General features: G+C 42.8%; 1 protein-coding gene across 1 annotated transcript; it reads left to right on the forward strand.

Annotated features, from left to right (window-relative positions):
* Positions 1–1,019: 1,019 nt before the first annotated feature.
* Positions 1,020–27,846, forward strand: CD96 (CD96 molecule). The gene is made up of 13 exons (XM_083882046.1): positions 1,020–1,113; positions 3,993–4,418; positions 7,856–7,965; positions 9,441–9,663; positions 13,837–13,892; positions 15,541–15,631; positions 15,977–16,153; positions 17,328–17,381; positions 19,174–19,218; positions 20,109–20,183; positions 24,575–24,664; positions 25,721–25,844; positions 26,908–27,846. The coding sequence occupies exons 1-13, from the start codon at positions 1,056–1,058 to the stop codon at positions 27,014–27,016; spliced, it is 1,638 nt and encodes a 545-aa protein (XP_083738172.1). The 5' UTR covers positions 1,020–1,055; the 3' UTR covers positions 27,017–27,846.

Consider the following 27,846-nt stretch of genomic DNA (forward strand, 5'->3'; position numbering starts at 1 on the left):
ACGAAGAGCCAGCACATAACACATATCCACGCTGTGCTCGTGACTTGTCCTGCCCTGCTCTTTCTGGCTTGGGGGAAAGAAGCATGATAAGCAAGACTCAAACCTGTTTCTTTCTGAGAAGCTGCCAACAGCAGCAAATTTGCATGACTTGCCTGCAATGAGATGCTTTGCTGGCAGGTGTGTGCCTGGCTCATGGAAATGCAGCATGCTCCCAGGACAGCTCAGAAAGATGTACAGGTGACCTGCAATAAAGACAGGTGACATGACCCCCAGGAACCACGCTCCTCCACCTGAGGGTGCTGCCAGTACTAAAACTGACAGCTGAAGGACAGTGCAGGGATTAACCACACCAAGGGACATGGTCACATGTGATATTGGAATTCAGCAAACTGCAGAATATAGTTCATGTTGTTCTTAGGAAGGAAAAGGAGGGAGAAAAGTGAATGTAGAAACTCTTATTCTTAATTTCTGAAGATTGTTTTTGGTGTTTTGCTGTGTTTTTTAAAGATATTGAGTGTAGAGAGTGCAGAAATAGTATATGTGAGGCTAGCACATGAAGGAAATGAAGGAAGAAAGAAAATCAGCTTTTTTTATATGCTATCTACCATATAGTACACAGAACACACAGAATCATCAGGGTTGGAAGAGACCTTTGAGAACAGTTCCAACAGCTAACTGGCACCACCATAATCACCCCTAAACCATATCCCCAAAAATTTTATGTTCAAACTTAGGTACCTGGTTTGTTTTTGAGGTTGTGTAAACCAGTCAACTGCTTACTCTGAGCTAATCTGAAAAGACAAAGGAAAAATAATTGCTTTTCAAATGGGCTGAAATGTAGGTAAGGTTTTTGTCTTAAAGGTTTCACAAGATGTACTTCTTTTATCACTCTGGCAGGAAACTGAGGCTTTCAGTTTAATGAAGCATTTCTTTGAAGTCATGCTGAGTGACTGTGCTGCACATCTGCCTGTCTGCACAGGGCAGGCCACTTCTACTTCCTTCTCTGAGGGAGCACCAAGAGAGCTACACACCCACCAGAACTTCATCAAGGGAAGATGAAAGCAAGGTGGCTCTTCTCTCTCTTTTGTTTGCTTTCAGTGCCCAGTGTCACAGGTAAGAGTGTCAGGGGACACTTTGACTCAGTTTATGATGAGGGTGGTGTGGGGTGGGCTGGGATTAGTGGGTCTCACTAGGGTGAGCTGTAGTCTACTGACAATGATTTTCTATTTCCTGGCAAGTTTCTAATAACCCTAGTTATAATGTGCAGCTAGTAAGGAGTAAATTGCTGGTGCTGCTGCTGACTAGCAGATTACTTAATTCGATATGCCTAATCTGCCAGAATAATCACTGGCATGAGCTCACTTGAAGTTAGGGCAATGTGTGCTCCTCTCAAATGGGCCAAAAGGAAAACTGCTTTCAATGGAAAAATAAAAAATACCTCTCTGTCTCTGTCTTACATACCTATGTATGCAGAAAGAGGAATAACTGAAACACCTCCAGGCAAGAGCAAATTGTACAGGTGCAACCTCTTAATCAGATTCTTGCCTTCCTCTTCTCTGCCTAGCCCCATGTGCTAATGTCTTGAGAAACAAGTTTGTCATTCAGGTAAAACAGAAGATTGACTAAGGAGGCCTGCACCCCTGTCAGAGGGAATTTCACCAAAAGCAATCTGAGGAAAACCAAGAAAAAGTATGATGTTCACAAACCTCCACTCCCTCAAAATTCTGACCATGATAAATACAGGAATACTTACTACCAGCTAGGAAAAACAATTCTGTAGGAGACACAATTTTCCAGTTAAGAAGGGGAAAACTGCATTTATTTGACTAGCATGGAAGGCTGCATCTCACTATCTGCCATAGGCTGTTCTTTCTTTCTACATCGCTGAGGCAATCTGGATCTTAAAATAAAAATAATTCATATGTGTATTCATAGAAAATAAAAAATCTCAAGTGCAAAGAAAGGAATAGAAGCCTCAAAACATGGTCGTGTAAGAAAGACATAGCAATTACAGAAAAATAGGAATTGGGGAGTTTTTTTCCCCTGAGGATGAAATCCTCACTGAAGTTACCCAAATTGCTCTTTGTGGAAGTCAGACACCTAGATGTCTGGGAGTTGCTCTAAGAAATTTCATTTGGAGCACAGGTATGCACTAATGGACACTATTTGATTTTGAAAAATAAAGTTGACATAAAATGAGATTACTTATATTGAGATGCCAGCAAAAAGTTAAGAACTAATGTGCTAAGCTACCAAGAAATAATGCAAATTAAGATGTTGTTTCTACATATATAACTTTTTCAACTTAATATAAATTACTGAAGCGATTTTTCATAGGCATTCATTATATGATCCTTAGACCTAAGGCAGCAGTAGCATGAATATGAGAGAAAAAATGCTGTGTGTCTTTTGCTTGATAGTCTGATTGCAAGATTCCTAATTGCTTTTTCCTTAACTTTTACTGATGCAAAACTTGTGGTGAAATCAGAGAACATTTCCTATAATAAGCTCCTTGGACTAACAAAAATAGTTTTAGTAATTTTTCTCACAGCACAAGGCTGTGAGACTTGTCATTCAGGCTTATTTTTATTTACCCTCTTACATCATCACATCTTTTAGACTAAAAGATGAGCAGAACATGTGCAGCAATGAAACAGCAGAGATTAACATTGGCCATGGCCATTCAGTAGCTTTGTTCTCCACGCATGTGGTCTCCAGGTGTCCGTGTCACCCTTCAGTGTACAGGTACCAACTCAGAGCCAGCTCTGTGGGGATGTGGCACTTTGCCCTTGTGCCTTTTCCCTGTCCAGTCAGAGCTGAGGGAGCACAGGGTTCCTGCCTGGCTCCTCCCTGGCTGAGCTGGGTCACACTGCAGCACAGCTGAGGATGCCTGAGCCCTGGCAGGGCAGCCCCTGCTCAGGTGCCCCAGAGCTGTGCACCACGCAGCAAAGCAAATGTGAAAGCAAAGGAATTGGTACCTGCCTCTTTCAAGTAAAGGAGGTGAGCAGTGGGTACTTGCAGCTGGCAGGATAGCAGGGTAAATTTCCAAAGCAAATATACAGGGATCTTATGATACACAGGGAAGATAAAATGGAATGTAAAATGGGAGGCAACAAGTCTGTACCTACGGACAACTGCACAACTCATTTTTTTTTCTGTGGACCCACATGTACTTTTGGAACAGGGACTTTTTGTGTACAGCTCTATGGGAGTGATTGATGACACCTCACTGCAACAACCCCCTCCATAAATTCTTCATCTCCTTGAGTTTGTCAGCGCCCTGCACTCAGGGGTTTGGGGACTGCAATGCTCTTACTCATAGGAGGGAGAAAAGGATATAAATCAATTCTACTACAACAGCAGCTAAACCAAGTGGTACAGGCTCCTGCTGAAAGCTCCTTCGTTTCATCGATCCATTACTCCTTTATATGGCACACTAAGGACTGCCACCTGCTTTATGAAATTAATTGAGGAAGAAACCACACACACCAGAGCAGCTCGCTCTGACACTGAGACAGACACTCGTTTAGGACATGCAGGAGCTGTTTAATAACACAGAGAATGGCTTTTCCTGCTGAAGCCACAAAGGCAGTGGGCAGGAGGATGGTGCAGGGAATTAGCCAGCAGGGATAGCTCATTTGTTCTTGCAAAGAAACCCGGGGAATAACTGCCCCCAGCTTCTGCTTTATTTATATTACTTGAAAGATTTTCATTTTCACAGAGGCCCTCAGAGCTCTCATATCTCTCCAACAAGTGTGACAGGACCTCCCTGGCCTCTTCCAGACACACATGGATTTGCTCACCCAGTTTTCACTGTGCTGGCTGTACTGGTGGAGATTTGCTGTAAAGCTTCTTGCTGGGAAGCCTGTGGTTACAGTTGTAGGGTCTTCATCATTGTCTGTGCCTCAGGAACCAAATCATGTCAAAGATGGATTAGGAAAAGCTTTGTTTAAACATTAATTGCACTGAAAATGATCCTGTTTGTTTTTAAGGTCAGACTGCAGATGTCATTACCCAGACAGAAGTGGTCCATGCTCTGCCAGGTACTGATGTGACCCTGGTGTGCATGTTCCCAAAACAGAACACCACCCACATCATACAGACACAGTGGTCCAAGATTAATGGCAGACTGTCCACCAAAATAGCTGTGCATCACCCCACCTATGGCATCCATTACTTCAAGTTTCCTGAGGCTCCTTACAACTTTTCAGTGTCCTTCAGCACAAGGAGGTGCTGCAGCGGGGATGACACAGGGTCCTTGTGTTCCACCAATCCAAATGCCACGTCTGAATGCAATTGGTGGGCTCTGCATCTGAAAAACATTACCATGGCCCTTAGTGGGCAGTATGAATGCACTTTTGCTACTTACCCCTATGGGACAAAGGATGCAAGACTTCAACTTACTGTCAAGGCAGAAGGTAAGTGATTGAAAATGAGATTTTGCTGTTTCCTATTGGGGTGGGGGAAAATATCAGGGTAGATGAACACTTCTTTGTTGGTGATGGTGACTTGTTTGGGATTTACAGTGGTGCCACTGAATGTTGCTTATACAGTTTCCTATTTAGCAGGCACTCTTTAGCTGTTTTATCCAACTCATGATTAGGAAACCTTATTTGTTTGGTGGAATAAAAAGACACTAAAGTAAAAAAGGGTGATCAGGTGGCAGTTTCTGCATTTTCATTTTGGAGAAATATTGTGGAGGAAACAGGATGAGCAGCTCAGGGTATGGTGGGACTACAGATGTTGGATCTTCAAACCATGTTCTGCTGCTGTGGGTGTGCAGGACTGGGCACTAGAAAGACAAAACAGCCTTGTCTGATTGAGGCTGAGGGCTGGCATCTGCAGAGCATGCTGAGTGCTAGCTCCATGGAAGGATGTGTGTCCCCACCACCAAAAACACACTGGAGCAAAGCAGAGAATTGCTTAAGAGAATCACAGGAATGGAGATTTGGCTGCTTCTGTCAGGCAAAAGGAAGCTGGAAAGCAGCATGACTGCTCTTGGTAAGTAGGCCTCAGAGGAAAGTGTGAACTCCAGGGAGGATATTTAAATTTATTTAAATCAGATGAGAATGGATTTGACAACAAATTAAACAACAGTGGCAACTGTCAATGTAGCAACTTTGGGAACAGCTATTTAGTGCCAGCAGTGAGGGCAAAAGCCCAAACTGCTGTGAAGATGGAACTTGGCAGGGGTGCTGAGCAAGCTTGTTGTTGTGCACATGGGGAACTGGATCTGATGAGCCCAGAGACCTCTTTCAGACCCAGGTTTCTGCTAACAACTCAAGAAGGATTAAAGCAAATACAACAAACCTGGCACTGTTTCAGTTCGTAGCTGCAAGGCCAACATGCTCACTCTGCTTGTGCCCAGGGCTGTAGACACAGCAGACATTCAAGAGTCAGGAGCAGGGTGGATGCAGGTTATTTTAAGGGTATTTTGGTGTGCTCCCACTGCTCTTTTACCTACAACACAAGGCCAGACTGGTAGTCCCCACACTGGACCACATTGCTCCTGTAGCAAGAGCAGGTCCTGTGCAAAACTCATACTCAGGGATGTTTAACACTGATGGCCCCTGCATGGCAGTGGCTCCAAGCATTTTGGTGCTGTTATCCTGGAGACACACCTGGGGCAACCCTGCAGCACCTGCCTGCCCTGATGAACTCGCAGAGGCAAAGTGAGAGCCAGCACCTCTGCCCAGCTCACAGAGGATGGGTGTGTTTAAGCAGTACACACTGAATAATTGTGCCAAAGCTGAAGCTGCCACTCTGTCTGCTGTATGGGGGCATGTTGTGGTCGGCTACCCTTTTGGAATTTCCCTGTGCTCCACAGGGAAGAGGGATCAAGGGGAGTGCAGTGAGGTACAAACCATGCTGGTTACCCTGTGAAACCCTCCCACACTTCTGTTCTTCACACAAAGTTTCTCTGTCTCTCCCTTACACAGTAACTGTGCTAATCAGGCATTGCTTCTTTTCTCTTACCCTTGCTTGATACAAACAGGTTCAATGCTCTTATTGCTGTCTACAGTGTGGGCAGCTCTTGTTCATATCAGCATCATTGTGGCTTTTTCCAGTAACTACAAGATGTAGCAAGCCATGCTCCTGATGACTGCTTGCTAAAGGGAACTAAAAAATTGAGTTTGCTACCTGTTGCAGGTTTGTGTTTTAAGGTAACCAGGTCTTTTGCAATGAACCGCTTTGACTCAAAAGAAGGAAAAAACCTTAATCCAGCCTATGGGTGGGATGAATAAAGGTGATAGTCTATGATGAAGTACGTTTTTCATTTACATCAAAGGGAAGTGAATCCAGATGCAGTCATGCATCTTGTAAAAAGTTCACAGAGCAGCAGGCCTTCATGGGACGGGACAGGCAGACAGACAGACACACACAGAGGGCTTTAGCCAACTGGAACAAGCAAGCAGCTGGAACATGTGACTGTCAGAGTAGGCAGAAACTTTTTTCAGATTGAACTCCTGGGGTTGCTACTCATCTCTAAGCTTGTTTTGTTCTGCACAGTATTTTTTGCATGGTGGTTTGTCCCAACAAAATCTTCTGTAGTCTTGTTCCTGCAGAAACTATAGGTTTACTTGCTTTGTCCTTTCATTATCCTCTCTGCACTGTCCAACCCTGTTAGGGCTTCTGTACTGTGTCCTGCTTGCAAGAGCTGGCTTCTCAGATTCTACACTCTCAGGGACAGTGGAGGGAAGCTGCTTCTGCTGCTGGCTCTCCTGGACACAGCTCAGGGCACTGCTTTTCTTCACATCTCTGTGGCATAGGCTGCGTGGTGGCACCATTGCTCTGTGCTTGGGTGCCAGGTACAAAGGAAGTTAATCACTAGAAAGACCCCACTGACAAATAACATGGCAGTCTGGGACAGCTGGATATTCTCATTCCCCTCAAGATAAGAAATAAATGAAATACATATCTGTTCTGTCTCGACATCCAAGCCAGAGCTACCAGGGGAGCAGCCCTGAGGAGTTTCCCTGTGGTGTGTGCTGGTGCCTTGCCTCCAAGGGAGAGGGCAGGCAGGTCTGAGGGCAGGGAAGATGGCAGGATGTGCCGCACTCCTGCCTGCCCCGTGGCCAAGGGGCAGAGCGGTCAATGCTGGCTGTGGCACTTGCAGCATCTCCCACCCATTGCCACTGCTTTTCCTGCTTAAATACACACATGCACACTCACAGCCCTAATATCTGACCACAGCAGTGCACTGTTCACCACTCTGCAGCCTCCACAGCTGGATGGAGCCCTGGATTGAGAATAGGTAGGGTAGGAGATGGTGAAATGGCTTTTGAAATGGATGAGAAAGGAAAGAGTGACAAGTTTTATGGTAGTGGGCAGGTTGGAGAATAACAAAAGGAGCACTTACACTGAAAAACAGGGTTCATCTTAACCTAACTGACATGCTGAATAGCTTGCTTAGTGAAAAGCAGGTCTGCAGATATCTTCAGAGAAAAGGAAATAGAGGTGCACAAAATTGATGTGAAAGTTTATTGCCACAGGAAAAAAAAATTGTAAGATAAAAAATTGAAGCTTCAAATTATTCTCGGCTCCAAAAGGAGACATCGTGATCCTGCAGTTAAGAAAAGCTTTTTTAAGAATTGCCAAAAAATTCAGGTAATGCTGTGAATTGAGTCATGAAACTGCAACTAGAATCAGACACAGGGCTTTCACTTAAAAGATGTGTCTGGGGTAATGGTTGAAAATCACAGTTCCTTTCTAAACCAAAAAGTGCCTGTTCCTTGAATAGAAGACTAGTCAGCATTGGTTTTCAAAGCACAATGAACATCATGTTTCTGATTTTCCTTCTTGGGTTTTGTTGTTTTTGTTTTTGTTGTTGTTGTTTTTGTTCCAATGATAAAAGAGGAGAGGCACTACCTGAAGAAAGTGTGCTTAAATCAGACTTTAGAAATTCCATGCCTTGAGGACGCGACCTCAGAAAATTTGTCCCTTTATGCTTTAAAATGGCTAGTGGTAAGTATTTTTCATCTCAGATATAAACTTCAGAATGGAATGCAAGGTATTTTTGCAGATTGAAATGAAAATGTTCTACTCTACTCTGTCCTGCCTGCAGAATCTGCTAAAAAACTTATCAGTCATATTGGACTGTGATAATGAAGGGGAAAAGTATAACCGTAGGGTTGCAAAATATACACTGCAAATAATAGCTGTTAAAGAAACAAAGAGGAAAAATTCCATCTTAATTGCTTTGCATTTTTCAGGAGCATATACAGAGCAGGTCTTGGGAAAGTGGCTAATAAAACTAAAATATTTCTTGTGTTGGATTTTCAGCGAGTTTTTCTGTAGTGAAGCTTTAGTATCTGAAAAATACATGGTTACTGTGTAGGATACTGAGATATCAGGCTGCTTTGACATAGAAAAGAAAGGTACTTGCTAATGTTTTTGGTTTTGTGAACCTCTATGTCACATGCCACTGAAGACATGCAAACCCAGTTATCAAGCTAACCACATGAAAAACTATTTTTAAACAATTTTCTGTCAGATATGAAGCTTGCTGTATTTTTGTACTTTATCTCACTTTCTGGATAAATATTTATATGCATATTTTATTGTAACCTTTTAGCATTCATTTCAGTATGTAGAGATAAGTATCAGTGAGCAGTGTCCTTGAGCTTTGTCTGTTCATTTTTATACATTGTCATTGCAAAGCTGTAACTGTTGAGAATTTCCTTAAAGGTGACTTTCAAATAGTTCAGGGTTTTTAACCTTCTATCCTGGTTCATTATCTATTTAGATCTCCCATATGCAGATCATTCTTAATATTAAAATTTCAAATCTTTTTGTAGGGAACACCCTTACCTTTACTACATCAGTTTTTCCAGTTTACTCTACAAACTGGCAGAGTAAAGGGAAAAAAAAAAAAAAAAAAAAAAAAAACCAAAGGTCAGCACAATGATATATGTGGGTTGCCATGAGTTAAACACAGTAAATCTTGCAAATATGTACTGGGGCACAGATGTCCAGGACATGCTGGCTGTACTTATAGCCAAGGGTGGCTGCCACATATACAATAAGAGAGATAAATCTTACTTGTTATTATTATCAGTTTTTTCTACTTAAAATTCTAGAAGGGCAAAGTTTTTGTTGGAATTTCAATTGTATTTAATATGTATAGGATGTTTAGCATAGCTTAAAGACTGGTGCAGTGAGAAAGCACCTCTGTTGCTCTCTCTGCAGGCTACAGAGATGAGGACTCACAAGACAGCTATTTATTCTATATTTTATTGTCAAGATGACGACTGCTCTTGGTATTGAAGTTCTGAGAGAGAATATATTTGGAAAAAAAAACAACCCAGATGTTGCAAATGTCCACTTACTGTTACACAATGTGCAAGGGAAGCTTTTCATAGTGACAATAGAGCTGGCTTATAAAAATATTCCTCTATGTGTGTGCTTCCAGACAATTTTTTGTGTTTTTCTGTACCCAGGGTGAAAAAGGCAGGGAAGAGGAACTTGTGACCAAGGAGCCCTCCTGTCCTGCTGTGTACAGGAACAGCAGCATGCTGCTTGGGCAAAGAGTCCTCCTGGGTTTGAACAACGCCCTAAAGGTTTCCCCCACCAAAATCACTGATGATGGCAGAGTCTTTTCCTGCCACGTGCTGTACCACCCAGAGAGAGTCCAGAAGAGCAGCACCACTGTGAGAGTTTTTGGTAAGGGGCATATGCCATCTGTCTGCTGCCTTGTACTTGGAAAGGTGACACCCCTGTCTGGTCCTGAAGCCAATAACTTTTGACAGATACTGGGCTTTTTAAAATATAAACATATTTACCTTGTCATTTTTTCAGCTGCAATGGTGTAAAATGTTAGTAAATAACCCTGGAGTTTTTAGAAGAATTTGAGTCCATTCCTTCAATTTCTGGCAGGAAAAAATAGTGGATTCATTGCACATATATCAATCCCACTGTAATGCTCATGGCAAGAATCTTACCCTGATGTGTAGGCTTATGTTGGGATTTTGTGGGTTACAGGGAAGCACACTGGTTATCAAGATCTGTGTGTCCCAATGGCTGTGCTGTCTGTGGTTAGGAAATCATGGTCAAGATTTAGTATGTAGTTATAGCAAAATCACACTCTCAAAAGTATGTGACATTCAACTGCTGCCAAAGGCTCTGGCTCTGGAATTGAGGGTCCTGGGGGGGTCTCAAGTTGGTCAGGAGTGGCAGAGCCTGTATATTGAAAACCTGTGGGCTGGAATTTCATTTTTTAAGCCTTCCCCATCTTTAGTTACTTGTCTTGTTCCCTTTCAAGTGGCACAGGAAGTGCTCTGCAATCACTAAGGTACAACTGAATCAGAAAATTGCTGCCCACTTGAAAACCAGGTTTTATTTTCTCTTTAGAGATCAGTTGGTCTTCAAAACATATTTCCAAAGCTCAGAAAGTAAATGAGTGTTAAACACTGGGCCTGTCAACAGTCCCTTGACTGTAGCTGATTGTCCAAGGAAGCCCACAGCTTGAGGATGGCATGACCATTGAAGGCTGATGATCTGAATTCAAAGAAAAGTTCAGCAGGGAGCAGATGAAAAAAACCAAAATGTGTCTGGGGGCTGCTGGTCACTGATGTAAAAGAAATAAAAATAGCAGTTAATGATCTGAAACCTCCTCTTGCGTTTGCATGATTCAGACACTTTTAAAAATTTCTCAAAAAATTTCTCAAATAGCAACAGTGTTACCTGGGTAATCATTCAAGGGCACTAATATACTTGAACTCTCTCTCTCTTCCATCACTGCTGATGTTCTTGCCTGGATTTGTGCATCTCTTACTAAAAGATTGCTTTATTTGGCTTTTTCTCGGAACAGCTGTGAGATGTGTGCTTAGCTGTGCATGACCCCACATCAAAATATCAGTACAGCAGGGTAGAGAGGCAAACTGGAGAAAGCAGCTGTGGCCCTTGGTGGTGAACAGTCTGCATTTCCCAGGAAGAGCTGGCTGGCTTTGGAGCAGGGTGCTGTACCACCAGCCTCTCTCACAGGGGTCCCAAGGGCAGAGCTGGGTGCAGGGGCTCCCTGAGGGCCCTGAGGTTTGCAGTGGGTGCTGAGGAAGGTCTCTCAGACCTCAGCTAAATAAAGTCCACCCCTTGGAGGAAGTGTGCTTTTTATGCTCCTAGCTCTTTCGTGTCTGAATTTTGCAGGTGAAACAACAATTTTGCATCCTGTCTCACTCTTTCCTGTCACCATTTGCTGAAGTCATGCCACTTATGATTGCAGCACCCCAGCCTTTCTCCATTTATTCTCTTGTGCAGCAGCAGGAGGAGAGATCAAGAGCAGGGGGCTTAGAGCCTGCCCCGAGCCAGCCTGCAGCGCTGTGCAGCACTGGCAGAAAGACTGCCCAGGATAATCCCAGCACTCTCTAGGTGACATTTGGGGACAAAGAGCCCTTTCAGAGGGCAGCACCTCTCTTGTTCCTTCTGCTGACCAGAGAATAAAGCAATGAATATTTGTGTTCTGGCAGTTAGATCCAGCCTCAAATGGGTGGGACAGGACCTGAAGGTAGCATATGTATACAAAGTCAACAGCATCTTATGTTGGTTCTATCTGTCATCCTGGCCATTAGCAAGGACACAACTAGGGGAAAAAAGGCCAGTTGAAACCTGGGGAAGTTTTCCCATCTTGGCAAACCAGCATCTCCCCTGTCACCCAAACACTCATGCAATTGAACCCCTCAGGCTAGGGGGCTTAAAAGTAGGGCAGGGAGGGCAGGCAGCTATTGCAGCACAGAGCTGTAAAGAACAGGAGGAGAAGAGGGTGCCTGTGGGAAACTCCTCATGGAGGATCCCTGTGAAAAATACTTCAGGCAGGGCTAAACACAACAGAGACAGGCCAAGTCTGAGGGGTGCCAAGGAGTGTTCTCTCACATTTGCTCAAGGTGGCCCAAGTGGGGCTGAGAATTGGAATGGAGAGGATGGAGAAGGCATGAAAAGATCTCTCAAGGAAGTTGAGAGTCTTAGTATGTTGGGTAAAAACAGACATTCAATCCAGATAGCTTTTTTTTTTTTTTTTAAGAGGGTGCTTTTGGATGAAATACTTTAAAATATTTCTCTTCTAGAATAGAGTTCTTTTAGATACAAGTTTCTGTGAAAAGGTATGACCTTTTCATGTCTAACTTTGCGAAACATTGATTTCTCCTTTTTGTAAGAGTGAAAGCTCAGCAGCAAAACCTACTGAACTAAATATTGAATTTCTGCTAGATCCAAAACATTGGTAAATATCCTAGCAAGACAAATGAATGTCAAAGTGTTAACAGGGGCTGAGATGTTAATTGGAAAAGATCTATTAGACCATTCAGAGCTACGTGTGAGGGCTGCCCTGCCAGAACAGCTACCCAGCAAACATGTCTTTTGAGAAGGCAGAGGACAGCACTCAATACAGGTGTGGAAAAGCAAACCCATTCTTGTAAAAAAAAAAAAAAAAAAAAAAAAAAGGAACAGTGTGCACTAGACCAGACATAATTTAGCCTCCCTGCCAACTTCTGCAGTGATTAGAGGATCCAGTTTACTAGACTTTTCCCTGTATCTGAAAATGTCTGTCTGTCTTCCGCCAGCTCCACTGCCATCTGTGTAGTTTTGGCAAAGAAGAAAGAATGAAATCTTAGGATACTCATTTCCCGATAGGAAGAATCTATAACCCCTGCCTCACTCCACCCTCCAAAAAACCAAAAAAACCCCAAACCCAGAAAAAATTTAAAACCCAGGAAATTCCACTTGAAAAAAGTACCATAAGTCCAGAAAACCATAAGACCATGATAATTAAATGTAAGTCATGCCCAGGCAGAATCCATCAGTAACATCAGGTGGAAAAATGGAAATCAAAAATAAAGTCAGGAGAGTCCTTGGTGGATCAGCTATATAAAACAAGAGGGAAACCTGATAAGTTTACCTCGGGGGAGAATGTAATTAACTGAGGTGGTTGGTCCTATATCAATTAATAGGGTAAGAAAAAGAGAAAATTATTTTAATGGTAAGGTTTAGGTTGGAAAGATAAAGAATTTTGGATCTTCTAAGTAATTCAGGGAGAACACTTGTTTCTGGTCCAGTTTCAGGGCTCAGAAAGGGCCAGAAGCCAAGTTTATCTGAGGCTTTTGAGATTTGTTATATATTAACACAGTTTCCATAGTCCTTACTTAACAAGTCAGTCTATATTGCTCCAAACCAGGCATCCCAATGGCTAATTTAGAAATGTAGTTTAGGGAGGCTTGCGGTACCTGATGGCTTTAATTAATACAGTCAGCTGTGCCCAGAAAATTCTGCAAAAACAGAAGAAACCAGTTTTTTGTTTCTTGTGGCTGTAGTCATCAGTGCCCCACTGCTCTGCTGTGGGGATACTGGACTCTGGGCTCTCCTTGGCACAGCAGGAAGCATCTGTGGGGGACACTGTCACACCTCTGTGCAGCAACAGTGGCAGGGTGGCTGGCACCCAAAACCAATCAACATTTCAAGGGATGGCTAAAGCCTTCAGAGATCCTTTTGTCAAGCACACAGAGGCACCAGCAGCTGGGGTGTGTTTGATTTCATGGGGCTGGTGCTGCCGGAGCTGTGACTGCAGGATGGTTCTGGTTTGTTTCCTCAGCAGAGCCACCCAAGCCTGGCTGGGGCAGGGGGTGAAATGCATCCTGGATGCTGTGGCAATAGCTGCTGATACAGCCTTGTAAACCACTTCCTCGACCTCAAACTGCAGCTCTGCACACTTTTATCTTGCTTGATGTGTGGCTGGAGGTAGGATGTAATTTCCACTCTTCTTATGAAACAAGGCTGTTAAGTGTTATTAGAAGCTGTTACTTGGATCTGCAAAGTGTCCATTTCACTAATACATTCATGTTTGCTTTCCAGCTTACCCTGAGATCTTCATCAGCCTGCAGGAGGGCTCAGCCAGCACCTCACAGAAGGTGAGCAGTTTTGGAGCAAAGAGTGATTCTTGTGATTGCCACCCCAGCAGGGCCAGGCAAGCTGAGCTGAGTCAGGCATAGAGGGAGCTCCAGACAACTGAGCTCACAGGGCAGCAGGCAAGGCATGGAGTTAACAAGAGGTGCTCATGCCCCTTCCTCTGAGAGACTCCCACCTCCACACAAACCAGAGCTAGCTAAGGACTTCTCTGTTGTGTGGGCCTCTTTTAGTTTTGGTAATGGCAAAACCTAAAAGTCTGCTGAATTGTACTGGCCATGCTTGGCATAAAATATATTTATGGCTCATATGACTGACTAGTAAGCCTCTCTGGCTATTAGCTATGATGCTTTGCTTCCTGTTCCATCTCTCCAAGCTAAAGCTTTTGATCTGCAGGTATCTCAAATCAAGAAGGTTTTTCTTGGAAACAGAGCTTGCAGGCAGGCAGAACCTTGTACCATCCATACCCACCCACTTCACACAATCCATGAGTCAGCTGGTTCTACAAACTGGTATAATTTTCCTGGTGACCTCTATCTGGGTGTGATGTTGGACCTTGCAGGCTTTTGTCTGCACTGTCCTGTTGAACAGAGCAAGGGGTGCTGCTATCACAGGACTGGGCAGTAGAAACTCCCCCAAGAGCCTCTATCTGCTCTTCACCTCCAAACAAACATGGACTTCTTCTTTCCACCTTTTTTTTTTTTGCAGGGCTTTAATCTAGTGATGATATCAGTTTTGTATTTCTACATAGGAAGAATTTATAAAGTATTATGTCCTAGAAGTGCCTGAAAAATAAGGGAATAATGAAGAGGGGAAATAGGAGAAAGCAACTACACTACAAGCTCAGGTGCTGTTTGCCATGGCAGAGAAAGAGTTTCAGATGGATTGTTTCAGTATTCCTACTGAATAATTGACTTCTGCTGGCTTCAATATATCAACCTTGCTTTCAACTAAATGTGGGAACCCACTTTCTTTAAATGAAGGAGCAAGAGAGGCTTGTGCTGCATGAAGTAGCACATGCTTTTTTCTTCTGTTGAAAAGAACAAGGCCACTCCTCTTATAACAGTCTTTAGTACTTAGCAGTGTCATAACCTGCTAAATAAGCATAACTGGGAAGGTCTGGGCAGCACAAGGATGAGACCTCTCACCCTGCTAGTGCCCAAGTCTTCATCCAGCCTTGATTTTGAGGTCCTGCCCATCTATTGTTTGCTTAGAAATTAAACTGATCACAAACACAGATCTTTGCAACAATTGGCATAAAACCAGGACTAATGTGTCTAAAGTATCAAATTCCTTGTGATTTCTGGAAATCTCTTACATATTGTGTCTGCTGCAAAAGTATTCAATTTTGTATATTCAACATATCATTGGGCTAGGCAGTCCTTTTAATGGGAATTATCTCTTTATCTACCTAATGAAGAAAGGATTTACATGGCAATCAGAAAGTATCTCATTCTCCTCACACACACTGTGCCTATTACCAGTTCCAGTGTTTTACTATGTGAGTGTTTGTTGCTGGGAGCAGGAGAGTGGGGGGTCACTCTACATCTCTCCAGCTCTCCAGCCACAGCTCTGTGTGTGTGTGTGTATATATATATATATATATATATATATATATATATAACCTGACAACTGCCTTGTGCTGCCCCACAGCCCAATGTGAGCTGTGTCGTGAGGAAGGCGTTCCCCAAGCCAAGCCTCCTGTGGTACATGGACAGAGCGAGCCTGATGGAGCAGCCTGGAGGTAAAGCAACCTGTCTGCAGGGAAACAGCATGGCTGCAGGAGTGGTTCCCAGGGAATGTTATCCATTCCTGCCACAGGGAGCCTGTAGCTGTCTGTCTGGCTGAAGTGGAGAGCTCCAGGCCTCCTCAAAGGAAACAGCTGGCAAATGGCTGTGACCAGAGCCCCCTGCCAGGGATGGGAACTGTGGTTTGGCATGACCACACCATTCTTGCCAAATCTTTGACAGTGCCCCAGCAAAGAAACCTGCAGCTATATTAGCCTGCTTTCCAGTACCAGTATTTTGCATAGCTCTGACTTATAGTTTGGAGTGTAACAAAAGGGCCTTTTTTTTTTTCTCTCCCCAAGAAATTTCTGTTGTACAAGAAGACTTGCAAGACAGTGAAGGTTTCTATGAGTTAAGATCAACACTGATGCTGCAAGGGACCCATGAGACACATAAGACGTTCTCGTGTGTGTGTCTGTTTCCCTCCCTGGGAAATGAAACAAGGAATATTTCATCTGAAGAAATATTTGTTTCCTTCGGTAGGTTTTTCACAGATATGACACATCTAAAAATGTTAAGAACACCAAACACATGTATTCTCTTGTTATTCAAAATACCGAAGAAATGCCAACAGTATTGAAGCTTTATTGTACAAGTTCATCACACAGCTTGACAGGTTCTTCGGCTCAAATCTTTGCTCGAGCCTCTGAATGAGCTGAGAAACTCCTGCAAAAACAAAAGGCACATGTTTGTTTAGGCAGAATCTTGCTGTACTTCTCATGCCCAAAAATACTCTAGCATAGCCACCAGTGAGCTGTTATAATCATGTGTTTCTCACAGAGAACTCATGGCTCCCTGGGAAATCAAATCCTCAGACTCAGGGCTATGTTATACACCTTCAGTAAAACATGCAAAAGGCTGCACCTCTGTGGATAGTGGAGAAACTCCTCTATAAGCTGTACTGTTAGAATTAGGTACATGATTAGGGAAGTGGGAAGAAATACTGTCCTGCTTTTTTGGTGAAAGCAGGAGACTTGGAGGCACACTTTTCAGCACCTCTGAAGATGCAGGGTGGCTGGTGAGAAGGGCAGGCAGATTTCCTTTGGCATGCTCTTCAAGTGCAAACGGATATTTATACCTTCTTAATTTTTTTTTATTATGTATGCTCCCTGCTGCATAGATAGTACAACTTAGCTGCTGACCCCTTAGAAGCATCTAGGGGCACATCACCTACCATGGCAACTACTTGCAGCTCAGCTGGGTTCTTTTGTGGCTGTGTACTTTCCTATTGATATGTTTTTCCACAAAGTAAAACTACAGCAAAAGGCACACCTTACTCCTCTGGAAACATAGCTTCAGAGGGGAGGGAGATAAATCATAACTTTTTCTCAAAAAATGACTCACTTCCCCCAGTCTGCAGTTTTCTAGAAATGTATTCACATCAAAGAGCTGCCAATTAGACAGTCTATGTTCTTGCCCGCAGGCTATGCTAATGCTAAGATAGATCCACTCTGTATAAAAATGTTAAAGTATTTAGATGTGACAGAAAGAATGACATTAATTCTCAGCCATACCTTCTGCAAAGGTGCACAGTATGACACAAGCCCAAACTAAATTTTCAGCCATTATAACTACCTTTAAGAACTGCTTTAATCTTTTTTTTTTTTTTTTTTTTTTTTTTTTTTTTTTTTTTTTTTTTTTTTTCCTTCACAGACAATAAGTCTAATGAAGCTTCAGCTGAAGTTTTTACTACCACGGTTTCAGATGGTAGGATAAATTAGAGAATAAAATAACTTGGGTTGTGCTTGAGGTGCGTTTATAAAGTCCTAAAGCTGTTGTAGTATTTACTACTATAAATGGGTAGTAAGGAACCCCTTTCTGCAGCTTTCATTTCAGAGAAAATACTATAAACCAATATTTTGATGATGTAATCTATTATAATTAGGACCAAGCATAATTAAACTCCAGCCTTGAGGGGCACTTAATGTTATTTCTGATGCTTCAGCTGGCATTTGAACATAGCTCTTTCAGTACTGAACTAATAATTAAAAATAACAGCCCTGCTAATGGTTCTACCTTCTGTTTAAGTACAGAGCCAAGATCCTAAACATTTTTCTGTGTTAAAGAACTGATAGGATGTTTCTTAATTTGTGTAAATTTGGTGAATCTCTGCTCTTCGCCTGCAAATTTGTCTTATTATCAGCTTATTGCAAACAGATAAATGTTCTCCCCACACCTCAGCTGAAGCCCTTTGGAAACACCTCTCCTGGAGCAGTTTGCTTTGCTCTGCTCTGCATGGGAGGCAGCTGCACTTTAGCAGGGGCTTACATGAGTGTGTCAGAGAAATGCTGTAAGTAAATGGCATGAAAAAAATATGGGTTTTGTGGGAAAAACTTCTGCAAGTGCAAGCTGTGGCAGGCCCTGGGGGCTCAGCCAATACCCCCCCAGAAAACCATCCCAGATATTGGGGGGCCCTGAGAGTGGGAGACTTTTTCCGCTGCTGGCCTCTGCAAGGTGAATTCTCAAAGGAAGCCTAGCAGCTTGCATCAGGCCACCACCCTGCTTTGACTTGCACACTCTGCAGAATCCTCTGGGAGCCAGGCACATCTCAAAGAGCCTCTCTGATCTGGTTTTTAGACCTGTTGCACCTTTGGTAAGGAGTCCTTTACGTCAGCCAGCTACTGTGAAATCTCTGTTAGCACAGGCAAGGCTAAGCTGAAATGCAAAAGCAAGAGCAGCAGTCAAAGGAGGTACCAGTGTTAGCACAGAAAAGCAGCTGGAGAGTGGATGGTTATCTGCCCATGCTAAGATCCAGTCTGCAGTCCCACCCAATGCCCTCCACAAGAGCCTGACCAGACAGAGGCACTCTCTGGCTGCCTTCCCAGATATGTTTTTCTAATATAGTGCGTGAGCTTTAATAGATCACTTCCTTCATGGACCTCTTTGGGGAGACATAATCCATCCTCTTCCTACTCAGGGAGTACTTTGCCTCTCCTGCTGGGGAAAAAAAAAAAAAAAAAAGCAGACAGGACATATATGCTGTTTGGGCAGCTTTCCTGAGCTTGTCTGTGTGGCTACAGTTTTTAATTAGCAGGAATAATTCCCCCTCCACTTCTCTGAGGATTCAGTGAGCACTTTTCAGTGCAGAGTGTCTCTGAAATTTCCTCTCAGAGTTGCAGCCTCTGAAGTGCCTCATGAATGAAACTGTGCAGGTGCCACCACCAGGTCATAAATGTTATTTCAGCATCTGTGCTAATATGGTGCACCTCTTTGTATGGAATAAACATATGTGATTCGTTGCTGGTTCTTAAGTTGAGGTGCCAGTTGAAGTGCCCCAAAGATTTTTCCCCAAAACCTTTCTTTCCCTAGGGATTTCTCAGCACAGTTACCTCAGGTACTTCATGTTTCCTTCTGGACTATTTGGCTGAGTTGTGCACAGAAAGATTGATTGGAAATTAGGTGTGATACAGTTTCTAGCTCCTGAACCTTTCAATCACTACTTTCCTAAAGCAGAATAAACACCTTTCTCATGCTGAATGTTTGCTTTGATTTGTTATAGACATCAGTAATTCAACACTTACATCAGCTGTCACGACAGACTCAGGTAAGGGGGAAAAATACTTTATTACTTATTCAATATATGTGGCATCTCTACTTGACCACTGCATAAATGCCATGCACCCAGAGTCAGAGGTGTGACAGGCAAAGGTCAGTGTGCTCTGGTACAGCTCAGCACCAGTGTGCTGCTGCTCAGGAATTTGTGAGGTGTGAGGTTACCCAAGCAGAGATCTGACAGAAATCTTGCTAAAACTGCCATGTTAGGACAGCATATAAAATGGTATGCTGAATATTATAGATCATTCTTATGTATTTTTATAAAATGGAATAATATGCCTCTAAGACTAAATAAATCTCTCCTATTGTGACAGAGAGTTGCATGTGACAGAAAGTTAAAGCCATCACTTTTCCTCAACCCAACAGCAGGGCATCATTCCCATTCATTAATTATATCACTAACTCTGTTTTACCAGAGCATGGATATGGATAATTACATAAAACTGTCTTCAGCATTTGAGAGGAAAACTGGCAAGAGCAGGAGGTGATCTCCTGGGCTGATATGGCCGTGGCCTGTTGTCATGGACAATTTCTGACAAGGCCCTGGCTTAGCTGGGGAGCACCACATCCAAGTGCACAATCCACCCCCCAGCAGTCAAACTGAACCATGTGTTTAAAAGCACAAATAAGGAATCCCTGCAGCCAGCCAGCAGGAAAGGGTCAGCATTGATAACATCAGCTGCCTGCAAGTGCCCACTGGAGTTGGGAAATGTGTTTTGAGTATTTAGCCTGAACTCCCACAGCAGGATTTCTGCTGCACAGTCTGCATTTACCCAACAGCTACTGCAAGCTCTTTGATCTAGGTTGTTTTGTGATTTATTAACATTCTTTTCTAAAGAACCTATTGACTAAATGTGATACCATGTAAACTGTCTTTAGAGCACCAGTCGACATCTGTGGCCTCTCTGGATTTCACAAGTCAAGCAAATTTGGCTCCTACTTTCACAACACAAGGTAAGAATCAAACTGTTTTCTCTATTGCTTCAACAATGTAGAAGAAAGATACATAAACACAATAATGATCTTAGAATTTTAATGTTCATTGAAGTTCTTTTTGTAGTGCTTTACACACTAGGAAGTACATTAACCACTGTCAGTGTAACCACAGTTCAGGAATAAATATATGTGAAAATCCTATCTTAATGTTATCTTTTTTAATGCTCTGTTTAGGATACATTAATTTGGCAACTGAACAAACATTGAGTGTTATTAGCGTTTACAAAGAAGTCAATTAGTGTTATTATAGTGTTTATGAAGAATGCCTATTCTCTTTAGCTAAATATCATACCTAAATAGAATACTGGAGGAGGATACTAAGCACAAGGCTTTGGCCTGCCCCAAAAAAGTGATCTCTGGGAGCTGAATCACTCACCAGAAAGCCCAGGGACTTGCAAAAGCTTGATTGAGATACACCAAGGCAGGAACACAGACTGCAGCAGTGCTGAAAGGAAAGTTTGCTTCTTCTCCTGCTGCCTTCCCCATCCCCAAAAAGAGACACTTGCCTGGCTGACAGCAAAACAGCAAAGTTGTTTGTCCAAGGGCTTGAAAGCCCTCCTGCCTCAACAAAAAAAATCCAACAAAGGCTGTAAATAGACAATGTGCAGAGAGAGGATTCTCCTCGCTGAATTATACATTTTCTCTGGTTGAGGTGGTACGAGGTCAGACTCTTACTGTAAGATGGATCTGAGCCATTTTTCTTCTGCAAGTAGCCAGGGAAGCAATTGCCTTTTGGGGTCCCAAAGTGTGCCAGTCATGGTCTGACAACTCTGAGTCAGCACTTCTCCTCTTTGGCTCGCTGCTGGTCCTCACACTGGTGAGGACAGCTTCTTGAGCAAATCCTCTGGGCTACAGTCAAGACAGGACACCAAGACTTCTGTTTTAGTCTCCTGGTTTGGTTCAGTTCCTATTATTTTGCAAGGTTTTGATGAAAATCTAAGAGACAGCTGAGAATGGATATGAGAGAAGAGTGCACACATATAAGCAAGAGGAGGAAGAGGGGAAGCAACACCAAGACTGCTAAAACTAGCCTGCTTTTGCCTAGCTTCTACAACTGCTCCATCACTGAGCCAGAGATGTTTAGGCTTGGAGTGGTCAGTTACTGCTGCAGTTCACCTTCACAGGTTTGTTCAGATGGCTTGATATTTTTCCAAAAATGAGACAGTTGTTAAGAAATATGGATTCTTTTCAGCAAATGTGAAATAGTTCTCTTGGGAAAATGAAGGTCTATGTGCCAGCCACCATCTGTCTGTTTGAATATCAGATAAATAGCTAGCTGAGCTCTAGAAATCTTAGCACTTAAATAATGCTTAAAAGAAAATGTTAAGTTGGTATATGGCATCAGACATTGCAGGTGTGACTCTTGTACTGTAACTTTTTCAAAACTTCCTTTTGTTAGTTGGGAAAACAGTTTTGTTTCACTGGAGCTGGTGACATCCTGTCTAAATTCTGATTTATGTATGTTTGTTCATCCTCTACTGGTTTCAGGTCGAAACAAGCCAGTGCACTCAAACTCCTGAGGCTCACCTGAAACTAAGCTGAAATAAGAAAAGGCTTCAAATGTTTTGTCTAAGTTTATTTACCTATCTCAGTAAAACTCCTCTTGAGTTTCTAGCTTGTCATAGGTTTTCAAACCAGACACAGCATTGTGTAGCGCCCGTCTGAGGGAAGCCATCATCTCAAGTAGTGCTCATTAGTCAGAAAACAGGGAAGAAAGAGGGGGGAAATGAAAAACAAGTCTCCTACAGCAATTTTTACAAGCTTGTGTGCTTTTCAGCTGGAGCACTGATTCTACCACAGAGGCAAAAGGCTACACCAGTGCCACAGCATTCAGTGAGGGAGTGAGTAGACAACACACCTCCTGTGCTTCACAGGACTGCAGCACAGGAGTCATGAATCCAAATGTGACACCAGCTTAGAGAATGTTGTGTTGCAAACCTACAGTAATCTGGAGCATCTTGCAAAAACCACAGCAGCAGGTCCTCAATTTGTGTTGCCTTTTCTCAGAGCAGTAGCTCTGTGGTGCTTATTTTCAGCTGCTAGTTGAGAGTCACCACATTACCATGCAAAAATTATTACTAACCAGGGAAAAGTTGTGTCTGAGCAGAGGCCAAAGTGATGTGGAGTAACAGGTACCAGATTTTCAATACTTCATAGAAACAATTTCCCTGTTGAGTTCCACTCAGTTAGAAGATAAAGGCATGGCTTTCCAAGCTGTCCAGGATTTGCAGTGACAAAAGAGGAATGAGAAACATTTGAGTATCCTGGTTTCATTAGACATATTTATTTTAATAATATTACAATTGAGATAGTTGCTAGGCAAATGTAGTGAGTGCTGAAGGTGGTTTATAGATGAAATAAATTGCCAGAGAAGCTAAATAAAATCGCAGAGCAGCAGTGAAATAATGAGATAATGTGGAGTAATAAAGGCTGGCTAATAGAACATTGAAAGACAGCCTCATTAAAGATCAATAAATCAATAAAACAACCCTAGGGTGAACATTTTTTCACTAGTCTTTCCCTTTAGAAATTCTCTGCTCAGCAGTATAAAGCCCAAAGTGACTTTCTTTTTAACATCTTGATTTGCCTTTGTGCTTTTGGAACAGGCAGGACCTGTCAATGTGCTTTTGCAATTTGCATGGGAGTCGTCTTTTGGCTGAGGCACAAGTGTAGCAGCCGCTTTCCATTTTGTGAATGTATTTTTGGTGGCACTCTGGTGCTTATCTACCCTCATACAACCCACAGCCGTACATTTATACCCCAACCTTGTGACAGCTTCTAATGCTTCACAATTCTGCTCTTGCACAGCTTGCTGGTTGCAATTTTTGCTAAAAGCATGCTGAATTACTCTACTATTTGCAGGGGATACTGTGCATTGCCCCACTCATCCCCACATCCCTGCCCCTGCTTCCCTACACCTGTGTCTGCCTGAACACCAGCTAAGAGATAATGGCCTTGAAGGGTCCTCAGTCCAGCAGCTGTAATTGAGGGCAGTTTCAGAGCACACAGGCTCTGAGCCTGCTGAGGCATACACACCTCATCCCTGTGCTCTCCCAGGGCCACTGGGCTCCTACAACACTGATTACCATTATCATTTTGGTCCTGGGATGCTCTAACACAAGCCATTATGTAAATAAGAACAAATAGTGCTCATCAATGTGCTGTGTAGAGCACAGTGCACTCAGATCTCTAAGTGTATATCCTTTTTTTTGTATATAACTTTGTAAAATGCTATGCATTTTACAAATGTCAGATGTGTCATGCCTATTCATATAAAATCAAACACCCAATAACGAAGTAGAAATGAATTGATTTATTCATTTATTCACTCTAAAATCTCAGTGAATTTTTAGAGTGTCCTAAAATTGGACTGATTTTCATGAATGCATATATACATACACACACACACACTTGAACTCTCAATTTCAGTCAAAGCCAGCAAGCATCTCACAATAAAGAGATTCTCTGGGTTCTGTCTGGTTAGTCATTTACATCATTTAAAGCTGGGGTTTTGTTTTGGATTTATAAACCAGCAGTTATATCAGAGACTTTCAGGTTCCTCTCTTATTTCATTTGTTGTTTGCATCAGAGAAAGTCAAACAGTACAAAATAGCCACAGTAGAGCCTAATGAAGTAGTCATGTACAGGCTTGTAAGATAATTGAAGGTCATCATTTCTTTTTGTACAAATTTTAATGATTCCACTGAATCCCCACATCAGAAGTGCTCTGGAAATGTTGTGCCATTGTTTAGTTGAATATTTTAGCTATTATTTCAGAAGCTGTGAATTTGGAGATGGCTCGAAAAACCAGAAATGTATCCTTATGGAGCACTGATCTTAAACATCAGTAGCTTAACTGTATTAGGAAGGGAAAAACTGTCTATAAACAGATGAGAGATGATTTTTGTGGTTTAGACAGTACTTGACAGAGGAGACTGAGGTTTTGCTCAGTCATGACAGACTCTTTATGTTGCTGCTAAGCCACTTAATATCTTTAAGTTTCTCATTACCATCAAAGAGGTAAAAAGCTTATCATTCCCCCAGATGGCTGTGCAGCTCAAAGCTGGCTCAATGCTGGCTTGCTGGAATATCTTAACATGTTTCCTTTTCCCTTTTCCCTTTTCTTTCCTTCTTATAATATTTGATTTGATAACAGCACAATTTTTTTACCCAACACCAGGTTGTAGGCCAAAAATGTAGGCATCTTGCCAAGTGGATTTTTACACCCTGATCCTGGAATTTGATTTCCTGTTTTCAGCAGGTTGGATAACAGAAGGTTCAAAAGACAACCTTAATTTTTAAAAGAGCAAGTAAGTTAACAAAAATGCTCTTTGTCCATATCTTTATAGGTAACCTGTCCTACAGCACCACAGACCAGACAATTTCAGTTACCAGAAGAGAAGTTTTCATTCCTATCAGCAGCTTGTCGAACAGCACTGGTGAGACATTATCCTACAAATCATCTTCTTTCAGCATGCCACTGCAGAAGCACAAAACCTGGAGCATCTTGTCCAGGGGATTTAGAAAAAAAAAAGGGAAAAGAGATGAAAAGAGGAGTCACAGTTGCTGTGTCCTCATGCCACAGGTTGTCACAGGCTTTTGGCATTCCAGCCTTCTCCCTCCATCTGCAAGCAAAGTTCCAGTGCTTTCTTCCAGCAGCAAAATTTGGCTGGTGACACTCTTGTGCCTCAGGGAAATCTCATGGCTCAGGCACTGTGGTGGCCTGGCCACAGCACTGGGTGCCATGGTGAGTAAGACCTAGCCTGGGCGACACACCAGTGTGGCCAGCCTTGCACAGGGTGCTGATGCCAGCAAAATAGGAGGTGACACTGAGGCGTATCAGCCATGGATGTCTCTGGCACCCAGGCCACTGCTGCACCCTCTGGCAGCTGGAGGAGGACTGTGCTTCTCTCTTTTTTCTCCATACCCAGGACCTGAGGGCACCTCTGTCAGCACCCCCAAGGATGGCTGTGCAGAAGGGGGAAGGGGAGGGGAATCCCAGCACTGCAGTGGGGAGAGACAGCTGGAATAGGATTGGGATGCTGTGCTGTCGACAAGAGCTCACCTCAAAAGGCAGCTGAGCCCTTGGCCAGACATTTTAGCAGGGTCTGGTGTCAGTGGTGTGAAAAATAAACCACTGGGAAGGAGGGCTGGGGTGGGCAGATGTGCCTGTCTGCACTGTGACATGCAGCTTCTCACAGGGGAACAGAGAAAACCAATGGGTTTTGGATGAAATGTTCTCTGGGCTGTGCCTAAATAATCTCCATCAAGTGAACCAGCAGGTGGCTGAAATCAGCTCATACACCCAGTCAGAACAAAGAGGGCTAAGTCTATAAATCTGAACTGCAGTGCTCAGAGTTTGGGACCCTCAGCCCTGTGATGAGGGGCTGCACTGACACCAGAGCTCAGGGCAGGGAGCAGTGAGTCACAGGCTGCAAGTCTGGATTTCTCTCCTCTCTGAGGACATTCAGATGAGCTCTGTGTGTCCCTTACAGGTGATGGAAGGAACACCAAAGCCAGTCACTTCCCCTGGCCAACAGCAGTAGCTGTCCTGCTCCTCTTCTGCAGCTCTCTGGTGGCTTTGGGCATCAGAAAATGGTGTCAGTACCAGAAAGAGATGTAAGTACCAGTGAATGGAGCCACAGGGGTGGGAGGCATGGCACAGAGGATGGCACCAACTCTAACCCAGTTGTTTGGATTTACACCTTTTCATTTGAGATGATGCATAGCACACAAGGCCTTTAAGTACATGGATCATTAATGCCATTTTTTTCATACAGCAGTATGTAAAGTGGAGTGTTCTCAGTCCTTTCATGTGTTCTGTGGGTTATCTTTAAAATAAACTTTAAGAAAAGAGCTGCAGTGCAGCTTCAGGGTGTAAGGGAAGAATAGCAGTCAATTTTTGTCCCCAGAGCCCCCCATATCTATTAGCGTTCCTGCCAGCTGCTTTTGCTCTCTCATTTTCTATGGTTACTTGAGGACATGTTTTAATGAAATTGTACTTCTAGGGCAGCTCTATTTGAGTTTTGAATAATATATGTGAGAAAGTAGGCTACCCAAAACTCAATCCCAGTCAAAGCAGCATTGAGTTTGTAATTATTACTGAAGTTTGATTCCCTACTAAAGCACTCCTTTAGTAGTAGATCTACTGGTGAAAGCAATATCTAAGAGACAATTATTTTAAATCTTATTAACATTAGTAAAATACTAAAAAAATCATAGTTATAATTAATCACCTATTCTAGAAAACCCTCATGGGAAACAACTGCAAATCCTGTATAGCAAAGGTAAAAACAGGATTGATTTTTTCAACTGATGTGAGACGGGACCTTTATTTATAAATTGATCAAAAAAAAAAAGTTACAAGTCTTTAAATATACTTTCAGAGAGCAGTGTGGGCAAAAGGCCTGTGAGAGAGTTTTGAATGGTTCATCAGGACCATGTTCTGTTCTTTTAAAACATGAATGAAGTAAAACTGTGAGGTGGGAGCTAAGAAAGCCAAATGAATAGCAGGAGGTGTTGCCAGGGTTATAAAACAGACTCAGGGAAGTTGCAGTATGTAAGAGCTAATGTCAGGTGCTCTTATAATGACTTAGTACCAATCCACCTCCTCTGTGAACATTTCACAACTGTCTTTCATGCTACCTTTGTGTGATAGTGCATTTTCTCTCTTCTATTTCAGTATGAACAGACCTCCACCTTTCAAGCCACCACCACCTCCAATAAAGTACACCTCCATGGTGGATTCTGATGGGACTCCCCCATCCTGCCACGAGCTGGAGAACCTGTAACATCACCTGCACCCCTTGTGTAGCACAAGACTGACACAGTTAAAAAGCTTTGCCTTTAGAACAGTGGTTACAGGAGCTTGGTGTTAATGATCCATATTGAAATTCAGAACTCTGACATAACAATAATTTTGGAAGCTGAGCACTCCTTAGCAAGCTCCTTTCATCCTGTCTATCTCTATGTATCCACTACATTAACAGGCTCATGAGCGTCACTGTGAGATTACATGTGCTTCTTTTGAATTGGGTGACCAACTGGGAATTTGCTGTCTCGTCCATGGTAGCAGATGAACACACCACTGCCAGCCTGACTGAAGAGTGTTGACGCTTGTCCATCTATTAAATGTATAGACATGACAGCTCTGCCATATGGACACCACGGTTACACAGGAAACAGTGGCTGAACACAAGATTTTGAGACCTACATGAGCTTTTTTTGCAATTATTTATTTTTGCTGTGGACTAACATAACCCAACATACATTTTTCAATCACTGTGAAAACAAAAGAAAGAATCAGCACCATACACAGAAATAAAATAACCTGCATCTCTTGACACAGGATTGCAGCACTGGATCATGGAGGGTGGTTGGTGAGATGAAAGATCACGGTGCAGGTCTGGTGCAAAGAAGTTCCAGTTGTGATCAGGGAAGTCATAAGAAAGTCAATTTTGGGCCAGAGCCTTAAGGACTGAAGAAAGCCTAAAGAAAATGGAAAATTCTAGTCCTTTTGGAAGTGCTACATCTTTGAAATAATACCTACTTTCAAGTCTGCTTTTCAGGAATATTTACAGTATATGTGAAGAAATTAAAAAAAAAAAAAAAAAAAAAAAAA

The sequence above is a fragment of the Zosterops lateralis genome (assembly GCF_965231275.1).
Source record: "Zosterops lateralis genome assembly, chromosome: 2".
Taxonomy (NCBI): Eukaryota; Metazoa; Chordata; class Aves; order Passeriformes; family Zosteropidae; genus Zosterops; species Zosterops lateralis.

Coding starts and splice junctions, on each gene's coding strand:
- CD96 (XM_083882046.1), top strand. CDS start 1,056: ATGAAAGCAAGGTGGCTCTTCTCTCTCTTTTGTTTGCTTTCAGTGCCC. Junction 1,114..3,992: donor TTCAGTGCCCAGTGTCACAG/GTAAGAGTGTCA, acceptor TTTGTTTTTAAG/GTCAGACTGCAGATGTCATT. Junction 16,154..17,327: donor AGAAATATTTGTTTCCTTCG/GTAGGTTTTTCA, acceptor TTTCCTTCACAG/ACAATAAGTCTAATGAAGCT.